The sequence below is a fragment of the Lineus longissimus genome, chromosome 14, assembly GCF_910592395.1.
Source record: "Lineus longissimus chromosome 14, tnLinLong1.2, whole genome shotgun sequence".
Classification (NCBI taxonomy): Eukaryota; Metazoa; Nemertea; class Pilidiophora; order Heteronemertea; family Lineidae; genus Lineus; species Lineus longissimus.
In genome coordinates this window covers 4,907,027-4,932,374 of record NC_088321.1, presented here as the reverse complement: position 1 = coordinate 4,932,374, position 25,348 = coordinate 4,907,027, and the positions used below count along the sequence as shown (strand labels likewise).

The following is a 25,348-nucleotide window of genomic DNA, read 5'->3' as shown; positions in this document are numbered from 1 at the left end:
TTTCACTTGTGTTTCCCCCGTCTCCCAGTCCATAATACATTTACAGTTTACAATCCCCGATCATGGCCCAACAAAAGGTCATCGGTTGACTAAAGGAACACAACTGTTCAATAGTTGAATGCGATCAAACTACGTCTTTTCAATCGTGGATTGTAAATTTAACCCCATGGGCCTAGGGAAGGCCCTATAACAATACTTTCGACACAGTTTACGTCTTTTCAATCGTGGATTGTAAATTTAACCCCATGGGCCTAGGGAAGGCCCTATAACAATACTTTCGACACAGATATTATCTCCGCTGCCTCCACCATGTTACACACAGTGCTCACTGCTGATTCTAAAATGCGCCACGTAGTCAAAACAGGACATATGTTCTTCTAGGAATAGATCTCTTTCCAATATTTCGTAATTCCACTATCGTCATCACCTCATGATACTTTCATTATCATTACAGGCACACATCCACAGATATCCACAGTTATGCAACTAGTTATCCAACTAGGATTATAAAGGTTATAGGATTATAAACATTATAAAGGATTATAAAGGTAATTTCTTAGCCCCGCACAGTGGGTTTCAGTCTTGATAAAGGGCCACTATTGCTAGCAGCTAGGTAGGCAAGATAAAGTTAGACGAAGTAGCCGATAGGGGTCTCTCACCCCTCAAAGTCCGTCACAACTATTCAAGCTTGTACAAGGAATACATGCAGCGCTGACTCTAACAAGACCCAATGGGAATGTCGCACAGTCATCTGTCAAAACAACACCTATGTTGTAGTATGATCTCTTGCCAATATTAAATAATTGCACTATCGTCATCACCTCATCATACTTTCATTGACATTACAGGCACACATTGACATAGACCACTGTTGCACCGTTGCTATCCAAGTAGCATTATAGAGGTAATTATCATTATCATACCTCATTAGCATGTGAACCAATCGCGTTGCGTCCTTTGCGATCACGGCAAAGCCTCATGGAAAACAGGACATATGTTCTTCTAGGAATAGATCTCTTTCCAATATTTCGTCATTCCACTATCGTCATCACCTCATGATACTTTCATTATCATTACAGGCACACATCCACAGATATCCACAGTTATCCAACTAGTTATCCAACTAGGATTATAAAGGTTATAGGATTATAAACATTATAAAGGATTATAAAGGTAATTTCTTAGCCCCGCACAGTGGGTTTCAGTCTTGATAAAGGGCCAATATTGCTAGCAGCTAGGTAGGCAAGATAAAGTTAGACGAAGTAGCCGATAGGGGTCTCTCACCCCTCAAAGTCCGTCACAACTATTCAAGCTTGTACAAGGAATACATGCAGCGCTGACTCTAACAAGACCCAATGGGAATGTCGCACAGTCATCTGTCAAAAACAAGACCTATGTTGTAGTATGATCTCTTGCCAATATTAAATAATTGCACTATCGTCATCACCTCATCATACTTTCATTGACATTACAGGCACACATTGACATAGACCACTGTTGCACTGTTGCTATCCAAGTAGCATTATAGAGGTAATTATCATTATCATACCTCATTAGCATGTGAACCAATCGCGTTGCGTCCTTTGCGATCACGGCAAAGCCTCATGGAATAATGTCTTTCACCGTTGAATAATTTTTCATATTCCATGCCTACAACTTCAATTTCTTCATATTCCATGACTAGAAGTTCAATACTAATATAATATCCAACATAAAGTTACAAGAAGTAGTCAATAGGGGTCTCTCACCTCTCACTGTATGTCCACACTATTCACGCTTGTACAAGGAATGCATTCAATGCTGAATCTAAGAACACCCAGTGCCCTTACTCTGTATATTAGTCACTGGAAGATGGCTCATTTCACTCCTTGCGTCTACTTCACCTATAGTCTCATTGCAAACGCCTCAGTTCTATGATATCACATTCATTTTCAGCTGTCATGCAATGAACAACTGTGCTATTTGCCATCGCACATCAACTCTTCACTACCCCATCACTCTAAAGGAATTAAATGCAGACAATTCGTACAACAAACATATCATCAAGCGCCAATATGGTGACAAATGTGGTATGGTACCTGGTCAGCTGGTTTGTCATCAATGCTGCTCCTCTGTCTGCCCTCCAACACAGAAACTCCGCACTGCTATATGGGCGGATTGTTGGCCTGCTGTGGTATGGACATGCCTCAGTAAACCTGGGTATGCAAATAGTGAAAGACTTATGCACTTCCTTCCTCACCCCCTCAGAGACTCGTGGCTACCAGTGCTGGACATTTGGACAGCTGAAATGCAACGATCCCAACACCTGCAGCCACATTTTCAGGATGTTACTAAACAACTCGGCACTTTTCATGAATGCATACAAAGTGGTCAACTGGGTCAGTTAACTTCAGCCCTGAACGAATTCTGTTACCCAATTGTTAGGTGTCCTATGGGTTGCTTCATGTTCCCGGATGATCTGCATCGTGGTAAACTGCGAGCTGTCCCAGCAGTCCACTTCTTCAGTAGGATTGCGGAACACTTTAAATCATTTGATGCTGATCCATATTTCTTCAGTGGTGCTCGTTCCGATTGGTTAAAACCCCACCATGACTTACAGTGGACAGCAGCTCCCACTCTTTTGGTAGACAAGGACAACACTCTCTGTATATTGATGTGTGCTCCATCAGTACATGCTCACTCAGACATGGCCTGGTTACATGTGCCTTCCAACCCTATTCTGAGAAATGTGGCTCCCTTGGCTCCAGATGTTATGGCACCTGCAGTCATAACTGGCAACAACATTCGTATTGGTCAGTCCAACTCCTGCAATACATCCTTTCCCGTTTACCAGCAAACAGGCAGCACCGCCGGTTTATCAACATTCAAAATCGTACCAAAGGTCGACACATACCACACGAGTGAGGATATAGCCCTGGCTAAAGGTCTCGTGCTGGCAAATCGTCCAGAAATAAAACATTTCGCTCAGCAAAGTTCACATTTGGCGACAACTGTATCACCACTCCTCGAACACTACTCCGCCCATGACCGCAAACCCCCACCACACCTTGTCCAAGAACATAAAGATTCAGGGACATATGTCCATGTCGAAGATGCATTCCTGCTTTCACAGGCATATAATAATGCTAAAACACGTAGCACTGGCCTCAACCGAGCTGAAGGTGATCCTTCAACAGTTTCTGCTGAACCCAAGGACTGTGCGATTATTGTACATCCAGCCACAGCAAGTGGGCACTCCCCATTTCTTATTTCACCAGCACAATTTCTTGGCCACCGCATTGCCAGGCCACTGGGCAAATTCAAATATGCACTGATCACGGCATTCATGAACAGCACCCACTTATATGAGGCCTTACTTACAGCTATATGGAAATCTACAGTCAACGTCGCACCACAACGTCACCTCACCACTGCCATCCAGCGTTTCATTCATTCCAACTGCAGCAAAGACCTAACGCAAAAGGAACGACAGGCTCTAGATTCCCTGCAACCAACATCCAATTCCAACAGTATCCATGAACAGTTAGCTACATCGCTGCAGGACTTCTGTACCGGAGTACAGGCTATTACAATTAACACAGTCAATGACCTACAAACACTTCCAAGGTCTAATGACAATGACAATATAATACTCGTCACCAGGCGTGACCACCTCCCACCTGATCCACCTGCACATGCGCCAACTGAACTTCACCACGGCACATGGCGCCTCATGCTTGGGATGACAGTAAATGCACATTGCTTCTTCAGTTCAAGATGGTTTGAGGACGTCTCTACTTGGCAATCATGTGGGACAATGCAGCATGACATGAACCCAGGACAGCACCTCTTACTTGTTTATGTACGTGCTAAGTACAGAATCAAGCCAGCTCAGAGAGCAATGATTGAACGATGCTGTGGACAAGTCCAAGGATACTGCATCAGTCACGACCAACTTCTCATCAGAAAGCGTCACCACCAGCATATTCAATGTTCAGTTCCAACCTGTACCAGTCCAATTCACTGGTGTTGCCCACATGGTTTTCCAGACCAACAGTGCACCATTGGCGTCTGCAGCAAGCATTTCAAAGCGGCATTCAGCAACACTGACTCCCACACATTTACAGTGGGCCATTATGGCCCGTTCGTCCAGACATCAAATGACGGGCATGCAGCATCTGCTGTGAACCACCAACACCACTTGAACACCCCATCTGACGTCGATGATGCACCTAATGACTACAGAGTACAGTTCGTGGATGAGATGGACACACCAGGCGAAACAAGTCACCTCACTGACCCGTCCACACTTTATCCACTCGGCGCAACAAATGAAGATGATGACTACTGTCCAGTAATCACTGACACCAGCGTAACACCACTCTTTGCTGCCGACTCCAGTTCTGCTACTTCTGGCCATTTCTACCTGAACCATCATCTCCGTGTCATGACACGAACTGCAACATCTCAAAAGCCTCCTTTGGCGACATTACAAATGTTGCAGAATGTTTGCAGCTCATCGCCTGACTGGAGTGTACCACTCATATATCCAGAGGGTATGATGTTCCCACGTATTTTCTGGACTACGCATAACAACTCCGTTGTAGGAGCGTTGCCTTCAGCACTCTTCACCAATGTCACTCACCACAATCACCTGAAAGTCTTGCCATCCCTTAAAGATCACATGACAGTTCGAATTTTGGACAACAGCATCCTGACCTCTCATGATTACAGCTACTTGCAATTCGCCTTTGACACACTTCTCAACAGTGATCTAAACCGCAACTCAGCAGCTGTCGCCTGTCATCGAGGCTTAGAGGCTATTGTGAGAAACACCCAGAAAATTTTTCCTGACGCCCAGGAGAGCTTGCTCAAATTCGATGAACTAGATGCCAAAAAGCAGGTGAATCGTTTAGTAGCAACACTGCGTACTGAGGGTGCTTGGACCTACTTCCTCACCTTCACCTGTAACGACAGTGGCACTCCAGGTGTCGCACCACTTCGAGCAGCAATTACCAAAGAGGCAACCAGAAATGAGGCTATCAGCCTTGCACACCTTCTGCAAAACTACTCCGTTCTCCTTACCAGGGCATGGGAACGAACAGTTCACTACATTTGGCATTACATCACAAGCAGCCATGAACAAATCCTGGGACCAGTTAAATCTTCTTGGATGCGATTCGAGTTCCAAAGCGCTGGAGCTTTGGGCAATCGCCCACACGTTCATGCAGGCATTACTGTTGCAGATGAGCCCACCAGCAAAACTTTGTCCCGTGTACGTTGCTCTAATGCTACCATGTGGTCAACGGATGCAGGAACAGATTTCCAAACTCTCCTCCAAGACGGCCTGGTTCAGAATGATGCGGACTATACTCACCTGCAACAAGCAGCATCAACACTTCAACAGCACAGCTGCTTAATGGCTAACAGTCGTTGCATGAAACGAAAGGGGAACGATGATACCCTAATCTGTCGTGTGCCACGACATTCGCCTAGCTTCCATTACTCTTTCAACAGCGCCACAAACCTATATGATGATGCCACTTACGATCGCCTAGCATATCTCGACTTAGCAACACTATGTCCATGTAAACACCACTGGTACACAGGACCAGAATTCTCTGCTGGCATGTGGCATTATCCAGCACAACCAGATGAACACTTTGTACCAACTGTACCCAGGCTCTTCGTTGCGATGAAAGCTTCAACCAATGTACAGGTCTGCGATCGAAAGTTTCAGGTATCCTACCTCGCAAAGTACGCAGCTGGCAGTGATGAAAAAAGGCATGTTAGTGTCCATCCGTCAACTTCTGGTAATGCAGTCCATGTGGAAGCTCACCCCCTCGTGAACTCAAAGATAACAGGCCAACGACTACACAATGCCAATCAACGATCGGGGACCTTAGGGCGAGAATTACCACTCACAGAGATGATCTGGTACTCCTTACAGTTCCCATATGTACTTGCCAGCTGTGATTACACAAACGCCTCCACCAAAGCTCCAGAATACCGCTACGCCATTGTCAAGAAATGTGCACCAAAGAAAAGAGAACGACAAGAAGGGGGAGGAGGAGTCCCAGACACTGTGGAACAACGAATGAACTATCCGAATTGGCGCCACTTCACACCCTCACAGGAAACAGCTATTCAGTCATATCAGGAAGGCAACTTCTACTTAGACACCACCAGTTCGTTTTCTATACGCCCTCCTGAACTCACTATTTTCTGCAACTTGGAATTGTACCTCAGGTGGTTCACATGGGAAAGGAACCAAAAGGCGACAACTGATCCAGTTCTCAGTCTTTCCTACTGGCTAGATGGCACTGGCCGTACTGTCAAACTCAGGCATGCGCATGTACTCGAGGCAGCAAATTATATCTATGAGATCACAACATCTCCAAATGATGACCACGCAACTATAGCCCAGCAACTATATGCTCATATCTTCTTACCACTCACAGCCGACCGTCAGAACCTACTCCACACTGACCACTACCTACGTTTCGTTGACACAACCAAAACCAAGCGCAATGTTGTCGTGCTGCACAGTCCTAGTCCATCCAACATACCAGCATTCTTTGTGCACATCCTGCTTACAATGGGCGAGTTTGTTACGGAACTGGACTTATACAGTGCTCCTAATATGGTGGCATCCTTTCACAATGCTCAGTTACTACAACAGCAGGTGCCAACCGAAAATGATGTGAAAAGCCTCGCACGCCGCTATGTATTAGAACAACTCATTTGGCAACCAGTTGGGTCACGAACATTCTCCAAAATTCTGGCAGATGCACTCCAAGCGTTACAAACTATTCTCCTCGGCACAGTCGCAGACTCCCCACTGCCCAAGGCAACAGATGCGGAAATTGAGGATGCTGCAAAAGCCGCTCTTCAACAATACCAGCAGTTCATCAGAAATAGTGCTATAGACATTTTGAGCGAGCAGCTCATTCCCGACTTCCCATCCATTGACGACTTCAAGCTTGGTGCGATTGCCTTCCAACCACGTGTACTTCAGGCCCAAGGACAGAGTGAAGAAAGTTTCATTGAACAAACCCATGCACTTCAAGTGTGTGCGACTGCCATTGACAGCTCGTCACAGCGGCACAACAACCAATTATCCTACATTTTACTTGGACCACCAGGCTGCGGAAAAACACACATCCTCCTCATCGCCAACACATATGCACTATCACTTAACATACCCACATTACTTGTAGCTGTCACTTCCGAACGAGCCAGGCAATTAGGCGGAACGCATATACACATGGTCTTCGGTATACCAGTCCTTCAGAACAACTTCTACACTGTTCAGTACATTGTTCAAAAAGCTCTCAGTCAACTCCAGAGATACCCAGTAAGGCTTGCCTTTCTACAGAAGCTGCAACTCCTCTTCTTCGAAGAAATAGGTCTTCTTTCAGCAGACATGCTAGCCGTCATCGACACCTTACTCAGAATCATTCGTCAGTGCCAAGCTCCATTTGGTGGTGTTACAATTATAGCATCCGGCGATCCACATCAGCTACCACCAGTGAAGGGAACACCCATCTGGACTAGTCACCACATGATATGCTCCTTCAAACTGATACCAATGTCCAAGTTCGTACGATCTGCATGCGACGCTGACCTGCAATTCATCATTGACTGTATGCGCACTACTACAATACCTGACGACCAAGTCGAAGATATTCTCCACATCCTGCAACGCAGGTGCCTGCCTCACAGTGTCCCCTCGTGGTCAGATGTCCCAGATGATGCTCTGAAAATTGTTGGCACAAAAGCTGCATGTCAGGAAATAGAACAGAACTACTTAGAGAAAAATGTTAGCGACCCAACAGTCACTTCTGCCACATATGCAGCCTATGATGAGGCCGAAAGTTCAACTGGAATCTGGTCGAAGGCCAATGCAACAGTACAAAACCAACTATCAAAGCATTGCGCAGAAAAAGCCAAATTAGTCCTCTTCATTAATCAAATCCTTCGTTTAACATACAACAACCCCAATTCCACACGCACCTTGCCCCGCTTCTCACAAGGACAACTTTGTATAGTACAAGAACTGCCGCATGGCGAAAACCACAAGTTGTGGCTTAAACTTGTCCCACCTGGAGAACGCAATGTCAATGCACACGACATCCCAGACATGCCTGGCTGGGAAAGATTCAGCCTCAAACCAACTCCATGTCCTCTAATCCTCGTTGGTAATGGGAAGGCAAAGGCACGCCGCACACAATACCGTGTGACCTACTATGCAAGCATAACTGTTCATCGAGCTCTTGGCGAAACATGTTCCAAGATTGCTACCCAAATCTCACTACAAAATCATCGCTACAGACTGTGGGACAGGCAACAACTCCTGGTTCTTATTAGCCGAGTGCGTACATTGGACAACATCATCTTTGTTTCCCAAGATCATGATGACACTATGCTGGCACAAAGGAAATTGTTGGAGCAGACTCCCCCATGGACAAATCATATTGACCATGTACTGCACGCAATACAGTCACAGGCAGTTGCACCAGAACTAAACCATAGCAACAACCCAATTCCACCACCACCATTCCACTTGCCGCAAGCAGACGTTGGTGTAGTGTACATGTTAGTAAGCACACAAAATAGAGAATATGCTTATGTCGGCGAAACCAGCAATATCAACAGACGCCTCAGACAACATAACACAGGCTACGGAGCGGCTCTCACAAACAATCCTAACTTGTGTCCTTGGCGATGCTTTGTTGTCATATATCGCTTCCCTGGCACGGCTCTGGATGCAGAGAACATTACTCAACGAAAACGGTTCGAATCCATGTGGCACCGCTTCAATGGAAGGGATGCTGCCCCTAACACACGAAGCATCCTAACAAATGGCCGCATCGTCTTCAACACGTTCCGTGCAAGACACCCACAACTCATATGGGAACAACTGGGAAACATCTTGTAGAACCTGCAGCACTAAAATAACCAACAGGTACAAACATTCCCTCTCCATGTATTGTTATTAACAAAATCCATTCCTTTCCAGATCATAATCCAGGCATTTATATCTCCATATGAACCAGCAAAAGGCTCCTCACATACAATATCCTTTGCATTGTAAAATATCCACCTTATGGCGTCTTTTAAATGTTCCAATATTTCTCTTACATTCTCATTTCAGTACAACCATGCTGGCCCAATACATTGAACACGGGGACGTACAAGGAGCCATTGACATTTTCAACAACCAAAACATACAAGACATCACCATCAGTGAACTCGTTGCCAACCCGGATCTCTCCGATGAATCACGCATGACAGCAGAAATCCTGAAAATAAAGAAAAACAAATCACGCAAGCCCACACAGCCTGGAAAAGCAAGCAAACTGGACAAGCCGTATGACAGGCTAATCCTCCTGAGGTTAGTAGACAACATCAACACTCTGCACCAAGCTAAATTGGCCCAAACTATTGTCATCACATTCCCATAAACATGACATTCCTCATCACATTTCCATGAACATATTAGTCGACATAAACAATTAATGTCCTTGTAACAACCACCACTATGACAGGCAGTCACCATTCTTCCTATACTCACCTATTCACCTCCTTTCAGAGACATCAGAGAAGGATCCCTCTTCTACATTATGACAGAAACTTCTCTACAGAGCAAACTCCTCTTCAAAGTGCAGAATGTGCCATGGGTTGGAGCCACTGTTGGTCTGTTTGAACCAGAGCGCAAATCATCCATCAAAAATGTACCGACCCTGACTGTGGAACAGCCACTACTCCCACTGAAACCCACCATGACGATCCGCCAAACACGACCATATGTCATGGAATATGTGGACACAATGGTACCGAAGGCCATCTTCGTCACAAATGCTGATATCCGCATTACAAAAGCCAACATTATCACTGGCTGCGGGGCACAACTTTGTGATGGACAGCATGACGAGCCGTCACCATGCCCAGCATTAGTTACAGAGGACATCAACACACGCCTCCTATCCTGCCGCATCACCTCAGCAACAGCTAACATATCACGAGTGGCGTTCAAGTCGACTAACTTCACGAAGTTGTTCCTGACCTCAGCTGCCATGAAGGTAAGACAGCCTACCACATATAGTCCATCCCCAAAACAACTGTCACAACCGTATCAGTGCAGACCATCAGCACCCTTCCTCAACCACCCTTTCTTTTTTACAGTACCGAAACCCATGATAATGTTTATTCAGGAACTGTTACTGGCCATACCTTCACGTCTTACAACCTGACCTCCAGATGTAGCATCCAACTCCCACTGAATGCAGAAATGAAACTATTAACACCATGTTTTAAACAACATCACCATTGTTCTTGCAGACAACCAGTACACCTATCCCCATGCTAGAATTCAGGGCAGCAATCACTAATGTGCTGCAGCACTATGCTACCAACAACATCTCTTGGGAAATCTGCGGCTGGTACAAGCCTGGTATTAAAGCCACCGACGAAGAAGTGCAGCCGCCCACATTCCACATCACGTCTGTCCGACCAGCTGCAATCCTCGAGGACGCCCCACTGTACCACCTACCACACATTGCCAATCCACGCCTCCAAGTTGAAATAGCAGTCGAACGTCCCTGCCAATTGCGCATCGGCCACAACCAAAGGCCAACAGCAGCACGACGACCGCAACCAGACCTGGCGAACAATCCGGCGCCTTCGACATCCCGGCAAAAATCACCAGACCTGCCCGACATACGTTCCACAACAAGGAGACCAAAACGCCCTGCACCCAGCCTCGTCATTCAGCGCTCAAGCACATCAACCAGGCAGCAAAGCACACCACCAACTTCGCACGTGTCCGATGACAACTAACTTACTCCTACCATGGCCATCATGTACCACAGTTCAGGGAATAGACTTTCATAACGATCGAATCTCAAACTACGCAGCTCTTACTTAATCCACATCAGACATTCCTTTCTTCAGATATCATGTCTCATTCTTGCCTCACCGGAGACAGTCTGTACTGTACAACCAAATCATAATGCTCAAATTATACACTATTTACATACCGTCCATGTGACTAATTACCTCAAAGTGCTGCTCCGTTTGTGGCAACTTCTGGTAACCTACCACACGGAAAACATAACACTGCTGATATTGTTCACTGCTCATGTTGGTAACATAAACTCATCATATACAGTAGTGCTCAGCATTTTTTTGGACATTTTCTACATTTAAAGTCATTTCCCTCTTGCCTTCTCCTCGCCTCTATGCAGCCTTTTGGTTATGCTCAAAACATCCTGCTCTTCCCAAGTCAGTCATATTATCCACTTCCATTGTCCATGCACAAGTTCCTGAACACTACTGTACGCCACTCATCCACATGACTAGTCATTTGCCAACATGTTCCCACAGTGAATGCATAATCTATATCATAATACTATAAGGCGGCTCGCTAAAGTGCCATTTGGGGGTCGTGTTTCGTCTCGAAATTTTGCACGTTTGCAGGTGATATGTTATCCTGATGCAACGTCATGTTTATTTTCGGAAATTTACTTCAGCGGAGCAGTAATGAGGGATTTTTAATCAGACACGGTCAATTCTCCTTATCACTCACGGAAGCCAAGCCATTGCTGTTCAGTTATGCAGGGGATTAATGAATCACCTGCACTCCCTGTGGGGTGACTAACACTACCTGTTGAACGGCTGGCTATAGGGGGATGATTGGAACAGCCTGTACACGTGTTGACCTGCTGAACCAAGGTTAATGTTATTTTCAATCCACGATTGTAGGTCACCTGATCTTCGAGATTTCGCGGGAAAGAAATTGTAAACAAACGCATGTGTGCAGTTCAAATGTAAACAAAAATGTATTTTGATACTTTTGGTTGCTGGACTTGGGTTTTCCCGCAGTAAGGAGCTGGGGTCAAATTGATGGTCTATCGTATATTGGTACTGTATTAGCCAGAGCAAGCCCTTGATTATGAAGGGATTTTCAAATTAAGGTTACAATGGTATGTTTATGTGCTCACCACAGCTTTCAAAACTTGATGTATCTGAAGAGGCACTCTGAACTTGGCATGGCCTTATCAAGGAGCTGCTCACGGTGCTGAACTTCTAGCTTGCCTGTCAACTAAGTGCCTTGCCCGAGATCATGCTACATGTAGGAGGAGCACGCATTTTAAAGTTTTAGTAGTGATAGTGCAATTGGTCCGAGCCATTTGGAGGCCGACATATGAAGGCCTATCTGGGTTCTCCTTCATCTCCGTATAAAAAGGGGCATATTGCTGACTAAGGAACGAGGTATATTCACATTGCCTCATCATCTCATTCGGACCAATTGATTTACTTTTATATGCACGCATACAGCACGCCACAGGGTCCGAGTCTGTGGACAAATGGTTGGTTTAATTTGTCTCTTCGATATTGCTCCTTTGATATTGCATTATATTTTCATTGCAATTCAATCTATTCAAGGTATAGCCCATTTGAACCTGCCTGCGCCACGGGTACACTGCTAGTACTGCTGATAATAGTGATATTGTTATCTCCTCATTGTAAATATGTTATACGTTGTTCAAATTTTAAACATGTCAATATCGCTCACACGCTCGAGTCATACACCTCAATTGACTTTTTAAAGGGGGACTATAGGCAGCGACAGGGGGGTGAGGTTGACTATCTTTTGATGACTGATATGCCCAATAAGGGCACTTGGTCATGTTTGATGCAGCTCTTAATACATTCCATGTACAAGTGAACATTTCCACGTACTGTGAGATATGACTGACCCCTATTGGCAAATTTGTATCACTTTATCTTGCCTACCTAGCTGCTGCCTATAGTCTCCCTTTAACTGCGGAACACTTCAAAGTCCATAAAATGCCATGTTCCACCTTTTAATGTGTTCAGACCGCCATTTTCAAAATAATCAAGTGAGGACACTGCCTTCTAGTCTCATAATACATTTTGCTTTCCTCAATAATAACATTTCTTCTTCTTCAATGCTTTCATCATTCCAAACTTCTCCTCCTCTGACTTTTACAGGGGTACAGTCATGACAATCAAAACCCAAATACTGACACCAAATGCCTGTTGACTGTGCTTTAAGAGAGACTGGCGCCATAACACTGCTGATATTGTTCACTGCTCATGTTGGTAACATAAACTCATCATATACAGTAGTGCTCAGCATTTTTTTGGACATTTTCTACATTTAAAGTCATTTCCCTCTTGCCTTCTCCTCGCCTCTATGCAGCCTTTTGGTTATGCTCAAAACATCCTGCTCTTCTCAAGTCAGTCATATTATCCACTTCCATTGTCCATGCACAAGTTCCTGAACACTACTGTACGCCACTCATCCACATGACTAGTCATTTGCCAACATGTTCCCACAGTGAATGCATAATACTGCTGATAATAGTGATATTGTTATCTCCTCATTGTAAATATGTTATACGTTCTTCAAATTTTAAACATGTCAATATCGCTCACACGCTCGAGTCATACACCTCAATTGACTTTTTAAAGGGGGACTATTGGCAGCGACAGGGGGGTGAGGTTGACTATCTTTTGATGACTGATATGCCCAATAAGGGCACTTGGTCATGTTTGATGCGGCTCTTAACCCTTTTACTGCCGGCCAATTTTAATTTCCATGAACCCCAACTGCCGGTAGATTCTATTGTTTTTACAGTAATTAAGGCAGCATATTTCACCAGCCTAGTGAGAGAAAACCATTGGAGATACAGCCAAACAATGTATATGAAAGTTGTTCAGTATGACCCCCTCTTTCAATTGGGGTAAAAAAATTGGGAGTTCTGACCTAATTTGCATACCGCCATCTTGAATTTATAATGAGGACGGACAAAAAATCTCAAAGAAACACTATAATTGACTCAAACTCAATTCTTTTTTCAAATAAAACTGTTTGAACAATAGTAATAATGTCTTTTCTTTGTTTTTCCTGAATGGGAACCCTGAATTTGTTTGTGTCCTGCCTAAAATGCGAAATAATGCCATGGTAGAGGAGGTATCCATGTGCGGAAATTTTCAAAATATCAAGTTTTCGCATCTCGTCTCTTTGATTATTGTAGAACATCAGCTACAGCAGGAGCAGCAGGATTAGGAACAACATCCTGCTCATCATCAGAATCCATTTCACTATCAGCAGGATTGTCCTCAATGGGAGAATCAGGCCTAGGCATAGGTTGGACATTTGGCACTTCTGGGACACCCTGTGTAGTGCCTACATCGTCATGTACATCGCTATACACACTGTCACTATCGCTTTCAGCATCGTCATTATTTACATCGTATTCTGGATCCGAATCACTATCTACGAACTCCTCACCTGAATCAGAATCATTCACTACATCTAGTTCGTCCAGAACCTCCGTCAGTGACAATCTTTTTGCCATTTCACCAACTTCAAACTCAATTTTCTCCCAAAAGTTGTACAGGTCGATATACCATGGGCGCCGCCATTTGCAAGCTCTATCATCGTACTACAACGCCATCTACGAACTTCTTGAAAAACTACGCTAGTCTTCGTGTTATCTGTTGATTTTTAGTGATACACAGAATGTCGCATTTTTGCGACTTCGGCAGTAAACGGAAAATAATGGTTGTCGCAGAAGTGCGACTTCGGCAGTAAAAGGGTTAATACATTCCATGTACAAGTGTGAACATTTCCACGTACTGTGAGATATGACTGACCCCTATTGGCAAATTTGTATGACTTTATCTTGCCTACCTAGCTGCTGCCTATAGTCTCCCTTTAACTGCGGAACACTTCAAAGTCCATAAAATGCCATGTTCCACCTTTTAATGTGTTCAGACCGCCATTTTCAAAATAATCAAGTGAGGACACTGCCTTCTAGTCTCATAATAAATTTTCCTTTCCTCAATAATAACATTTCTTCTTCTTCAATGCTTTCATCATTCCAAACTTCTCCTCCTCTGACTTTTACAGGGGTACAGCCATGACAATCAAAACCCAAATACTTAGACCAAATGCCTGTTGACTGTGCTTTAAGAGAGACTGGCGCCATGCCTAGTCTCTCTTAAAGCACAGTCAACAGACACCAACCCCCTCAGACTCAGAAACCACAAACACCCAACCCTTCCTGCTACCTTAATACTTCTGGGTGGAAATCGTCCTTGTTGTCCAAACATGTCGCTTATACTGCATAACCTGCCATCGCAGGAGCATGTGTACCACCCAAGTAATTGTTGAGGAGCTGGTACTCTTCAGGCACTGCATCCAATTCATCATCTTTGAACTACAGAAACCTCGTCTCATCAGATTCCGATGTTGCCTCCTGATGTAAATCTGATTATGCATCGCATTGATGTCAACTTGGAAGCTACTTCTCCTCAAGTCCATGAACCTTATCAAGTCACCAAGCAGCGAATTCATGCTTTCTGCTCCTGCATAAACATGGTCATTAAATCAGGTATATCCTCATGGCGTGCGGCAGCGTCCCACACGATCCTCATTTTTCCAGGTTTTGCTGGGTGATACACATGGTGAAAGGGCACATATTGTGCAGGCACATTGGTCGCTATCTCATCAGCATAGCCATTCTCTCTGTATTTTCTGAAGAGTTCACAATTGCCATCGTATTCTGGCAGTTTTTCTTTCACCAATCTTCTTTTCTTCAGCTTTGTCCTGATTCCCTCAAGTCTTTTTCGTGCCAGCTCTCTTTTGCTGGGGATGTCAGTTAGAATCTCATTCGCATCAGATCGTTTGCTTAGGTTGGCTTGTCGAAATGATACTTGGTCCCAACTCGATCAAGTTCAGCTAATCTAGCTCATGAGCATCCCGCTGATCTCCTGTTCTTTTACAGAGACATGATTACATTCAGTGGGACCTCAAAGCAGTGTCCAGTCCCATGGGAAACTTACAGCGATGGGCTGGTCCGGTCACGGTCCTTCTCTCCATTCAAGTTGCTTGTAGGCAGATGGGATGTTGCCTTCAATTAACACCTTCAGCTTTCCAACTGGAGTGTCTGCGACCGGTAGATATCTGAGATGCTCTTAATTTGACCAGGTTCACTTGGTTGGCAAATGTTTGTTCCCAATGGGCAATTTCTCCCATGAGAAAAGTTCTGCAATCTCAAACCAGCTGTTGCCATCTAATCCTGAAATGCTGAGGCGGAACGTAGTGATTACGCCTGCACTCACTCCGTTCAATGTCTTCAACTCAACTCGCTTATTATCCTGTTTGACTGACAGTTCTTGCAAAACGTCTTCTTCGCAAAGACAGACGCTGGAGTAGGAGTCCATCCCTGCCAAGGTTTTCATCTCTTTTCAAGTGATTAGAGACCTGATAATGACTGGAAAGGCAAGGAAGTACACCCTGTAATCTGCTTCTCTGAGCAGAAATTGCTGTTGATTGTCATGGAGCTGGTCGGGCTGCTGCCATTTTCTTAATCGTCATAATCAAAAATTAGAAGGGTATGGTGTTTCGATGTTAACCTGCATCCTGTCATCGTACATTCCCTCGGTGAAGGGCCTTTCTTGGCTGAGTTTTTGTGACTGATTTTTTCATCAGCATTTAGACAGTTGCAACACAGCCCTTTTCCTTTGACTTTTCCTGCCTCTGTTTCCATGGAAGTTTCCGGATGGTAGAACACTATCAAATACAGTGCTCCGGACCGTCACTGCACGGGCATTGAATGCACCTTAATTAGTCGCATCAGAAGTCTTTGTCTTCGATATGAAGTACGCCTTCACAGCTGGTGGTTTGTCTCGCTCCTTGTGAATGGTCCTCCGTTTATCATGCTTCACGCTGCAAATTCAGTATCATTCACTTCTCGCAAGAGTCTCTTGACAAAATCAAAGGCATCGGCGAAACTGACTTTCTTCGACTCTTCACGGATCGAAGCGGTCTCTCTCAGCCAAGCACGACGATCCTGCATCGGCAACTTGGCAACGGCGTCCAAAAGGTAGCCTGATGATCCAATCCCTTCTATTTATCAACGCTACGGAGAGACAGACACGTGGTTTCCAATAACTCGGCGAACCTTCTCATTCCATGCCTGTTACCATATATAGTTAATGTCGTCCTGTGATTTCAGCTTTTTTTGAAATTCCATTGTCATCAGATGAGGTTGCCCGAAGTTTAACCAAATGTCGTGCTTAGCCTCTGGTCTGAAAAAAGCATGTCATATTTCGCAATGGCATCGCTGGCCCTTCCATGGCAAGGTTTACGTAGAAGCTGGAACAGTTCACCTGGGTCACACGTTCTTGTCTCAACATTCTGCTAAAACGCCATCATAAACCTGGCATAATCAAGGGGTCTCCATCGAAGCCCTTTATCTCTGACTTTGGCAGCTCAAGGCGCGCTGAAGAGCCTTCAGGTGGACAACGAATGGCTTAAGATGGGATGACCTTGACCAGGATTATGATGCCCCTCGCTTTAATACTGAGGAGTGACTGGAAGTCTCTGAACATGTGAATTGAACCGTCTCTCTCTCCCAAATGTCCTTGACCTAAATTCTGATGACCTTGGCTCGAGTGATGAATGACGGCTGGAGCACTCTGACATAATACATCTCTTGGTCTAGAATGACCATGACCCTGAATATCATGGCGATGGTGGTTAACTAGGTCTTGTGTATGGACACCACGGTTCACCCACTGTAGCTTGACATGCTTGAGCTTCCAATGTATGAAACTGTGACTGAAACTGGTTTTGCAACGTTATTCAGCGTGGATTTGATTGAAAAGCAACCCTTTCATCAGTGCCTTGCAGTAAGATGTAATCTCGCATCATCCCTTGGGTATGCATGGACCAGTCCCGTTGAACTTCACCAACAGACGTGGCAGCCCTTGTTTCACATCAATGTCAGCTGATTTGGTGGATCTCTGCACGACTTCTGGACTTTCTTTCGTAAGCTTACCACTCATATCCTGAGTAAGTTCACCAGTGCAGGGATACAACGGGTTTGGTTTCTCGCCCTTATCTGGTTGAACATATCCGTTTTCGGCGACAATTGGACCGAATCGAATATGATTTTACACCCCAAAATCTTCATCTGCCCATTCTTTCAAGGAAGTGTCTATTGACAAGCCTGGCTTACCAAACACCGACTTTTTTTACCCTGAATGGAGAGCCGAACTCATTAATATGTATAGTCGTTGAAGAGCTCATTACCATTAAATGGCAAAGCGGTCAACAACACTACTGGAGTTATAGCGAATGACCTTAGCAATGTACCCAATGCAATTATTACGCTTACTTTAAATAACACACACGTGTATATTCCTGTCCATCGATTTTTGACAAGAACACGAGTTTAGTAAAAGAAATTGAATCGAGAGCGAGAAATCAGCCATTGTTAATTATGCGCATATTAATTCAAATATGACGTCACAGCTCTAATTTTGGCTAATGTGTTGTAAAGTCTCTGGCTCGCAAAACAAAGTAGAATATTTTACCTGTTTGGCAATTCAAGCCGGGCTTGCCAAATTGGGTTGATACAAGGCAATGATGCCTGTTCGGCGAGCGGCTTCTTTCAACCGTTCTTCTACTTTGGATCGTCTTCAGAGTATCACTGCACAGCGCACATCTCTGCTCTCAAGTCTACCAATCGGCGCCGTATCTTCATGCTAATGTGGATCTCCTTTTGAGCTATCTCGGCTTGAATCCTAGCGTCCTGTATCTGTTGCTCAGCAATCTGTTGAGTTTTCACCAATTCAGCTTCTAAAACTTCCTCTGTCTGAACCTAGACGACTTGGTGGTGGATGATCGACAGCTGCTGCTTGTCATCGAATCACTCGGTAGCTTGGTTGATCTGCATTGTAGGAGAACAAGTGCTTCTGCTGCTTTATGGACCAACTAGGACTTCTTTCTGCCTGGACTACTTCTCCCACGACACCACGTATTCTGAGCGTGCATCATATACACCGGCCAGCGTATTCATCATGCATGCGATCGATCAAAAGGTTTTAACTGAAAATTTACCAGGTGGCTGCCGCTCCCGTTGGACAATCGATGATCAATAAAGTTACAGAGCGTCTTCTTTTCCGGACTTATACCTTTGATTTTCTTCTAGGTCGGTCTACAATGCTTAAAAACTTACCCAAAACATACCCAGTATCAAGACAGAAGCCATGAGTGCCCAAGATACTTCATCGGTGATCATGCGGTTCTGCGTCCGGAGAAGTAATCGACCAACGTCTGTCTAGTCAATTTTCAGAACACGTTCTGTACTAATACTTTAGCGAAGGTTCTGATTTACTGAATACCTTGGAAGGTGTCCGAAAAACCGATTGCACTCATGGGTCATGTTTGAACGATGCATTATCAGGTGTCAGTCGATCATGTCCGCAAATAAGGGCAAACTCATAGATTCCTAACTTGTAAAAGCTGTCCTGCTGACTAGACATCTTGATAATGATGTTAAACATTTATATGCTCAAGTGTAGGGACTTTTTCAACAGCTTTTGCAAGTATATACCCTTGGATCGGACCTCACTGCAGAATGTCAGGATTAAAGACAGTATTATCGGGCTGATGCTACAACCAAGCGTTGTTTTCACGACGACATATATGTGGTTCCCAAATACAATCAAAGCAGTCATAGTAATATAAGCGGGAGAGATGGATGACCCCCTCGACAGAAAATTTCAAAATTGAGAGACTGATGTACAACCAACCATTGAAAGATGAATCGGACAACGAATGGAAGCCTGAGCTATAACCAGGGGGTGATGTGGGACCAGAAAAATTACGATAATTCATGCAGTGACCGTGACTCCCCCCCCCCGCCTGTTCGTGATGCGCATTCTGATCTTCTACTGAATATATTCATTCCCCCAGGCCAGCTTACGAATAAAAGCGAGGCATTCTCTGCAGACACCGTGTGAGAGCGACCAGAGATCAATATAGAGAAGATTCGGACGACAAAGTTGTAGCACGATTCGACCACTGGGCTCCGCACTGTACTGGAATGGCTTTCATGTAAAGCATTGTAATGCAAAGATAAATTGTTCGAACTGTTTGTATCTTTAAAAATGATTAACGCCAACATATCACATTCATTTCTTCGGTTTATCATTAGGTTTAGACACATCCTCGGCGAAAGCTATCGTCTCGCAAGGAAATATTGGGAGTGATTGGACAATCTTACACTATAGATAACCGTGTGGCATGCAAATAGTTTCCTTATTCACCCGAGATCTCCTCAAATATAAAAAAAATACCGAAAACCTTTCAAAACGGGGAGAAAAGAAGCGCATAGATTTAAGATCTTGGTGCGAAACTTCCCTTTTTTCCTTTTTTTCTTCAAAATGAGAACTGAGACAGTCGGGAGAACCATATAAGAAAATCAATTATTGTAATCGACACCATACGATTACGTGGGCTGAGGACTGAGTTTCTTGTCTTTCCAACGTTGCTCATACCGAAGCAGATAGGAATTTCTCAAAGGCGACATACACAATGGGGGCTCAAGAGTTAATTTGGTAGCAAGTAGTAATGTAGTACCGTAGTAATGCCGTTCACAAAGTATACCGGTTTGGCAGGGAAAGACAGAAAACTCAGCCTCAGGACCCACGTGAAGACAAAGCTTCACTACCGTAAATTGTTTTGGGTTGCAATTTAGTATCCACCGCATCTTTATTCCTTATTCTGGCCCAGGCGAAAAATCGTCTTTGTCTGAAAAGAGAAAGTGAGGCACTAAATCATACCGCGAGACCTATTAGTCAAATATCTATTTCATAATTGGATAAGCCGCAAATATCAGGTGCAACTTTAGCCTGATTAAGATTATGCAATGAACTTTTGGCCATTTATTGACTTTATGTGGTAAACGACAAACTGAGGTATCACTTCCAATACAATGGCATCGTTCCGCTCCCAAACGCTACCGAAACGATTTATATAAGCAAATGAGAGCGTAATAATATACTGGTTCGATTTACTTGCACGATACATCCCCCGAAGAGGAAACACACACACAACCACATACACAAATTAACAACGCAGGGCTTACAGTACATAGAGTTTGCCAAGAAATTGTCGGACACCCGATCGGGGAAACCAGCTCGTACACACATTTATTAAGAACGAAAAATAATCGAGCTTGACTGGAGCCGTCGCATTTATTCCCCCAGCATATATGCTCGCAAGGTAACCGCCAGCAAAGCTCGCAACGGATTTTTCCATATGTATACCCCAGCATGCTACTATTGTTGGTAACAAATGCTCTCAGGCAGGGTTTCCGCCAGGATTATTTCCGAGGGGGAGGGGGCTGGTTGTAAAAATGAAATGGCCAGGGCCATTGTGCTCACCTCATGTGGAGGAAAGATGGATAAAGAGCATGGTCTTGTGTCATGTAGTGTTAGGTTTGATGTAGGTCCAAGCAATTACAATTTCCCCAAAATGGCCAATTTACAGTACATTCGACCTCTGTGACCTTGAAAAGTAGGTCAAATCAAAGAACACCCGGGTGACACATTGAATGGTTGTTAGAATTAGATGTACCTATGATATAAAATTGGTGCCAATCGGGCAAGTCATTACTAGGAATAATGGCATTTTGAAGAATTTAGGATTTGGCCCCCTCCCTGGAGGCCAAACGGCAAATCAGATCGCACCAAACTTCGGTACCTGAGATCACCTGACCAAGGGGTACATGTGTACTTAATTTGTGATCAATAGTCATTGCAGTTAAGAAACGTGCCATAGTTACGGCCTGACGGCGAATTTACGCCATTTGACCTCTGTGACCTTGACAAGAAGGTCAAATTAAAAACCTGTGTGACATATACTGTATGGTGGTTAGATGTACCCATGATATCAAATTGGTGGCAATCGGGCAAGAAGTTAAGGAATAATCACATTTTTAAGGTTTTTGGATTTTGCCCCCTGGTGGTCAAGTGGTGAATCATATTGGACCAAACTTTAGTCCCTGAGATCACCTGACTAAGGGGTAAATGTGTACCAAATTTGGTATCAATAGTCATTGCAGTTTAGAAACGTGCCATCGTTACATCCTAACGGCTAATTTACACCATTTGACCTCTGTGACCTTGAAAAGGAGGTCAAATCAAAAACCCGGAGGATATATGATGCACCTTTGCTAGAAGTACCTACCATATTTTTTTCAAAATTTCCCGACTACTATTAAGGGAGATATTGCATATTTTCACTTTTAACGTTTAGCCCCCTGGTGGCCAAACCATGAAACGAATCGGACCGAAACTTAGTCTCCCAGGTGTCATTACATAAGGGTACATGTGTACCAAGTTTCAACTCAATAGCTCTAACAGTTACGAAACGTGCCCTGCTAACGGACGACGGACGACGACGACGACGACGACGACGACGACGACGACGACGACGGACGACGGACGCCACGGTATGGGATAAGCTCACCTCTGCTAAGAGGTGAGCTAAAAAGGTTGTTAAAAATATATTTTTAATAATATTCAGCCAAAAAACACGCGATATAACAATTTCATCACTCGTTACACCAAATAAATCAAATGAAATGGCCAGGGCCATTGTGCTCACCTCATGTGGAGGAAAGATGGATAAAGAGCATGGTATTGAGTCATGTAGTGTTAGGTTTGATGTAGGTCCAAGCAATTACAATTTCCCCAAAATGGCCAATTTACAATACATTCGACCTCTGTGACCTTGAAAAGTAGGTCAAATCAAAGAAGACCCGGGTGACACATTGAATGGTTGTTAGAATTAGATGTACCTATGATATAAAATTGGTGCCAATCGGGCAAGTCATTACTAGGAATAATGGCATTTTCAAGAATTTAGGATTTGGCCCCCTCCCTGGAGGCCAAACGGCAAATCAGATCGCACCAAACTTCGGTACCTGAGATCACCTGACCAAGGGGTACATGTGTACTTAATTTGTGATCAATAGTCATTGCAGTTAAGAAACGTGCCATAGTCACGGCCTGACGGCGAATTTACGCCATTTGACCTCTGTGACCTTGACAAGAAGGTCAAATTAAAAACCTGTGTGACATATACTGTATGGTGGTTAGATGTACCCATGATATCAAATTGGTGGCAATCGGGCAAGAAGTTAAGGAATAATCACATTTTTAAGGTTTTTGGATTTTGCCCCCTGGTGGTCAAGTGGTGAATCATATTGGACCAAACTTCGGTCCCTAAGATCACCTGACTAAGGGGTAAATGTGTACCAAATTTGGTATCAATAGCCATTGCAGTTTAGAAACGTGCCATCGTTACATCCTAACGGCCAATTTACACCATTTGACCTCTGTGACCTTGAAAAGGAGGTCAAATCAAAAACCCGGAGGATATATGATGCACCTTTGCTAGAAGTACCTACCATATTTTTTTCAAAATTTCCCGACTACTATTAAGGGAGATATTGCATATTTTCACTTTTAACGTTTGGCCCCCTGGTGGCCAAACCATGAAACGAATCGGACCGAAACTTGGTCTCCAAGGTGTCATTACATAAGGGTACATGTGTACCAAGTTTCAACTTAATAGCTCTAACAGTTACGAAACGTGCCCTGCTAACGGACGACGGACGACGACGGACGACGACGACGACGACGACGACGACGACGACGACGACGACGACGACGACGACGACGACGACGACGGACGACGGACGCCACGGTATGGGATAAGCTCACCTCTGCTAAGAGGTGAGCTAAAAAATGAAGAAAATGTAAGATAGAACTCAGAAAAGAAAAAAGGAAAAGATGAAAAATAAAAATATTTTTGGCTGTCCTTGACCGGGGTTTGAACTCACGACCTTTGGATTGCCGCAATACGAGGAAAAACCCACAAAACATGCAATTTCGGCCATATTTGAATTCCGATCTGGCTGAAACTTGGCATACAAATAGTGGCTTCTTATTGGTGTGTTCACACTGGATGCGAATTGAAACCGAACTCCGTAGAGCGCTCTCCGGAATACGAATTGGTTAATCCAGTTTCAGAACGGTCGCGTCACACTGGCCCGAATACGCATTCAAATCGGTTTAAAACGCGCCATCTATTATTATTATTATTATTATTTATTAACCTCCCATATGGGAGAATAAAATTTACAAGTACAAAACATATAAGTATATAATATCACGGTATCACACAGTCATTATTAACAAGTTAAAATCGCGTAAGGTGCTTGACCATTTCCATCTCCAGGCCATGCCTATTGCCAAAGTTCGGGTCAAAGAGGAGTGTCCTCAGCGAGTCAACACCACCGTCGCTAAATGCGGAGAATCCCGGCCTCGCCCTCGAAAAACGAGGCCAAAACCGGGGAAAACCCCGCCGCGACGATGTTGCTGATCAGCGTACCTTTGACCAATGAACCGGCGGCAACATACCTTGCCAGGAAATGGAAATGCAAGTCACGTGCAAGGGAGTTGATTTTTCCCTATTCTATGGCATAACGAAAAATGATTTGAGTTAATGAGATCATTTAAATACATCAGTTAACTAGTTCGGAGCACTAGTTCCCGCGGTCAAAGGTCACTTTCCATGCGCCGGGCGCATGCGCAGTGCGATCGAAAACCTTAATTCGTATCAAGCACGTCACACTTGAAATCTCAATACGGTTTCGTTGATTCGGATTAGCTGATTCGCATTCAATTCGGTTTAAGAACCGTGTTGGTTAAAGCGGATTGAGATCGGTATGAACCGAATTGAGTGTGACGCCCCAATACGTATCAACGTTTTAATTCGAATTCAATTCGTGTTAAAACCCCAGTGTGACCACGGCATTAGATGCATCATTACACAAAATTAAAACTCTTTACATTGAACAACGACAAAACGTACCAAGAACGGTAAAGTTTTCAACTTTGACCTCTGTGAACTTGAAAGGTGGGTCAAATCAAAAACCCGTAAGATATGTGATGTATCCTTGCTAGGAGTACCTACCATGAAACTTTTATCAAAAACAAATCAGTAATAAGCGAGAAATCACACTTTTTGAGTTTTGAGTTTGGGCCCCCTGGTGGCCAAGTCAATAATCAGACCGAACCAAAATTCAGTGTAAAAGGTCAACTGACCTAGGGGGTCATTTGTTCAAAGTTTCAAGTTCATTACTGTTGCGGTTGAGAAACGTGCCATAGTTACACTCAAACGGCAAATTTACGCCATTTGACCTCTACGACCTTAAAAAGTAGGTCAAATCCGAAAAATCGTGCAACATCTGAGGTAACCTTGCTAGGGGTCCCTCCCATAAAAATTTCATCAAAAACAATTTGCTAATAAACAGGCTTTTGCACTTCTTACTTTTTCTGTTTTGGCCCCCTGGTGGCAAAGTCAAGAATCAGATCAGGCTGAAATTCAGCACCAGAGGTTATCTGATATAGGGGGTTATATGTACCAAGTTTCAAGCTCATAGCTTTGGTGGTTGAGAAACGTGCC

The 25,348-nt window shown here is 44.2% G+C and overlaps 2 protein-coding genes across 5 annotated transcripts in view; one reads left to right on the top strand and one right to left on the bottom strand.

Annotated features, from left to right (window-relative positions):
• The window catches only part of LOC135498621 (uncharacterized), a 109,564-nt gene that overhangs the window by 16,760 nt on the left and 67,456 nt on the right, over window positions 1–25,348 (bottom strand). For 3 of the 4 annotated variants that reach the window (XM_064788977.1, XM_064788976.1, XM_064788978.1), the window contains one exon: window positions 20,541–20,620. The exons of the other annotated variant lie outside the window; for it this stretch is intronic. In XM_064788977.1, the coding sequence (XP_064645047.1) occupies window positions 20,541–20,579 (39 nt within the window). In that variant the 5' untranslated portion in view covers window positions 20,580–20,620. The remainder of the gene's footprint in view (window positions 1–20,540; window positions 20,621–25,348) is intronic. 4 annotated transcript variants of the gene reach the window in all.
• Window positions 456–14,832, top strand: LOC135499070 (uncharacterized). Its single transcript, XM_064789710.1, has 7 exons — window positions 456–548; window positions 849–904; window positions 1,080–1,173; window positions 1,475–1,530; window positions 9,137–9,376; window positions 9,575–10,064; window positions 10,324–14,832. The coding sequence occupies exons 5-7, from the start codon at window positions 9,144–9,146 to the stop codon at window positions 10,819–10,821; spliced, it is 1,221 nt and encodes a 406-aa protein (XP_064645780.1). The 5' UTR covers window positions 456–548; window positions 849–904; window positions 1,080–1,173; window positions 1,475–1,530; window positions 9,137–9,143; the 3' UTR covers window positions 10,822–14,832.

Excerpts from the sequence above, each read along its gene's own strand:
- LOC135499070 (XM_064789710.1), top strand. The coding sequence starts at position 9,144 with ATGCTGGCCCAATACATTGAACACGGGGACGTACAAGGAGCCATTGAC. Across the intron at positions 9,377-9,574 it reads GACAGGCTAATCCTCCTGAG|AGACATCAGAGAAGGATCCC; the intron begins GTTAGTAGACAA and ends ACCTCCTTTCAG. Across the intron at positions 10,065-10,323 it reads TGACCTCAGCTGCCATGAAG|ACAACCAGTACACCTATCCC; the intron begins GTAAGACAGCCT and ends TTGTTCTTGCAG.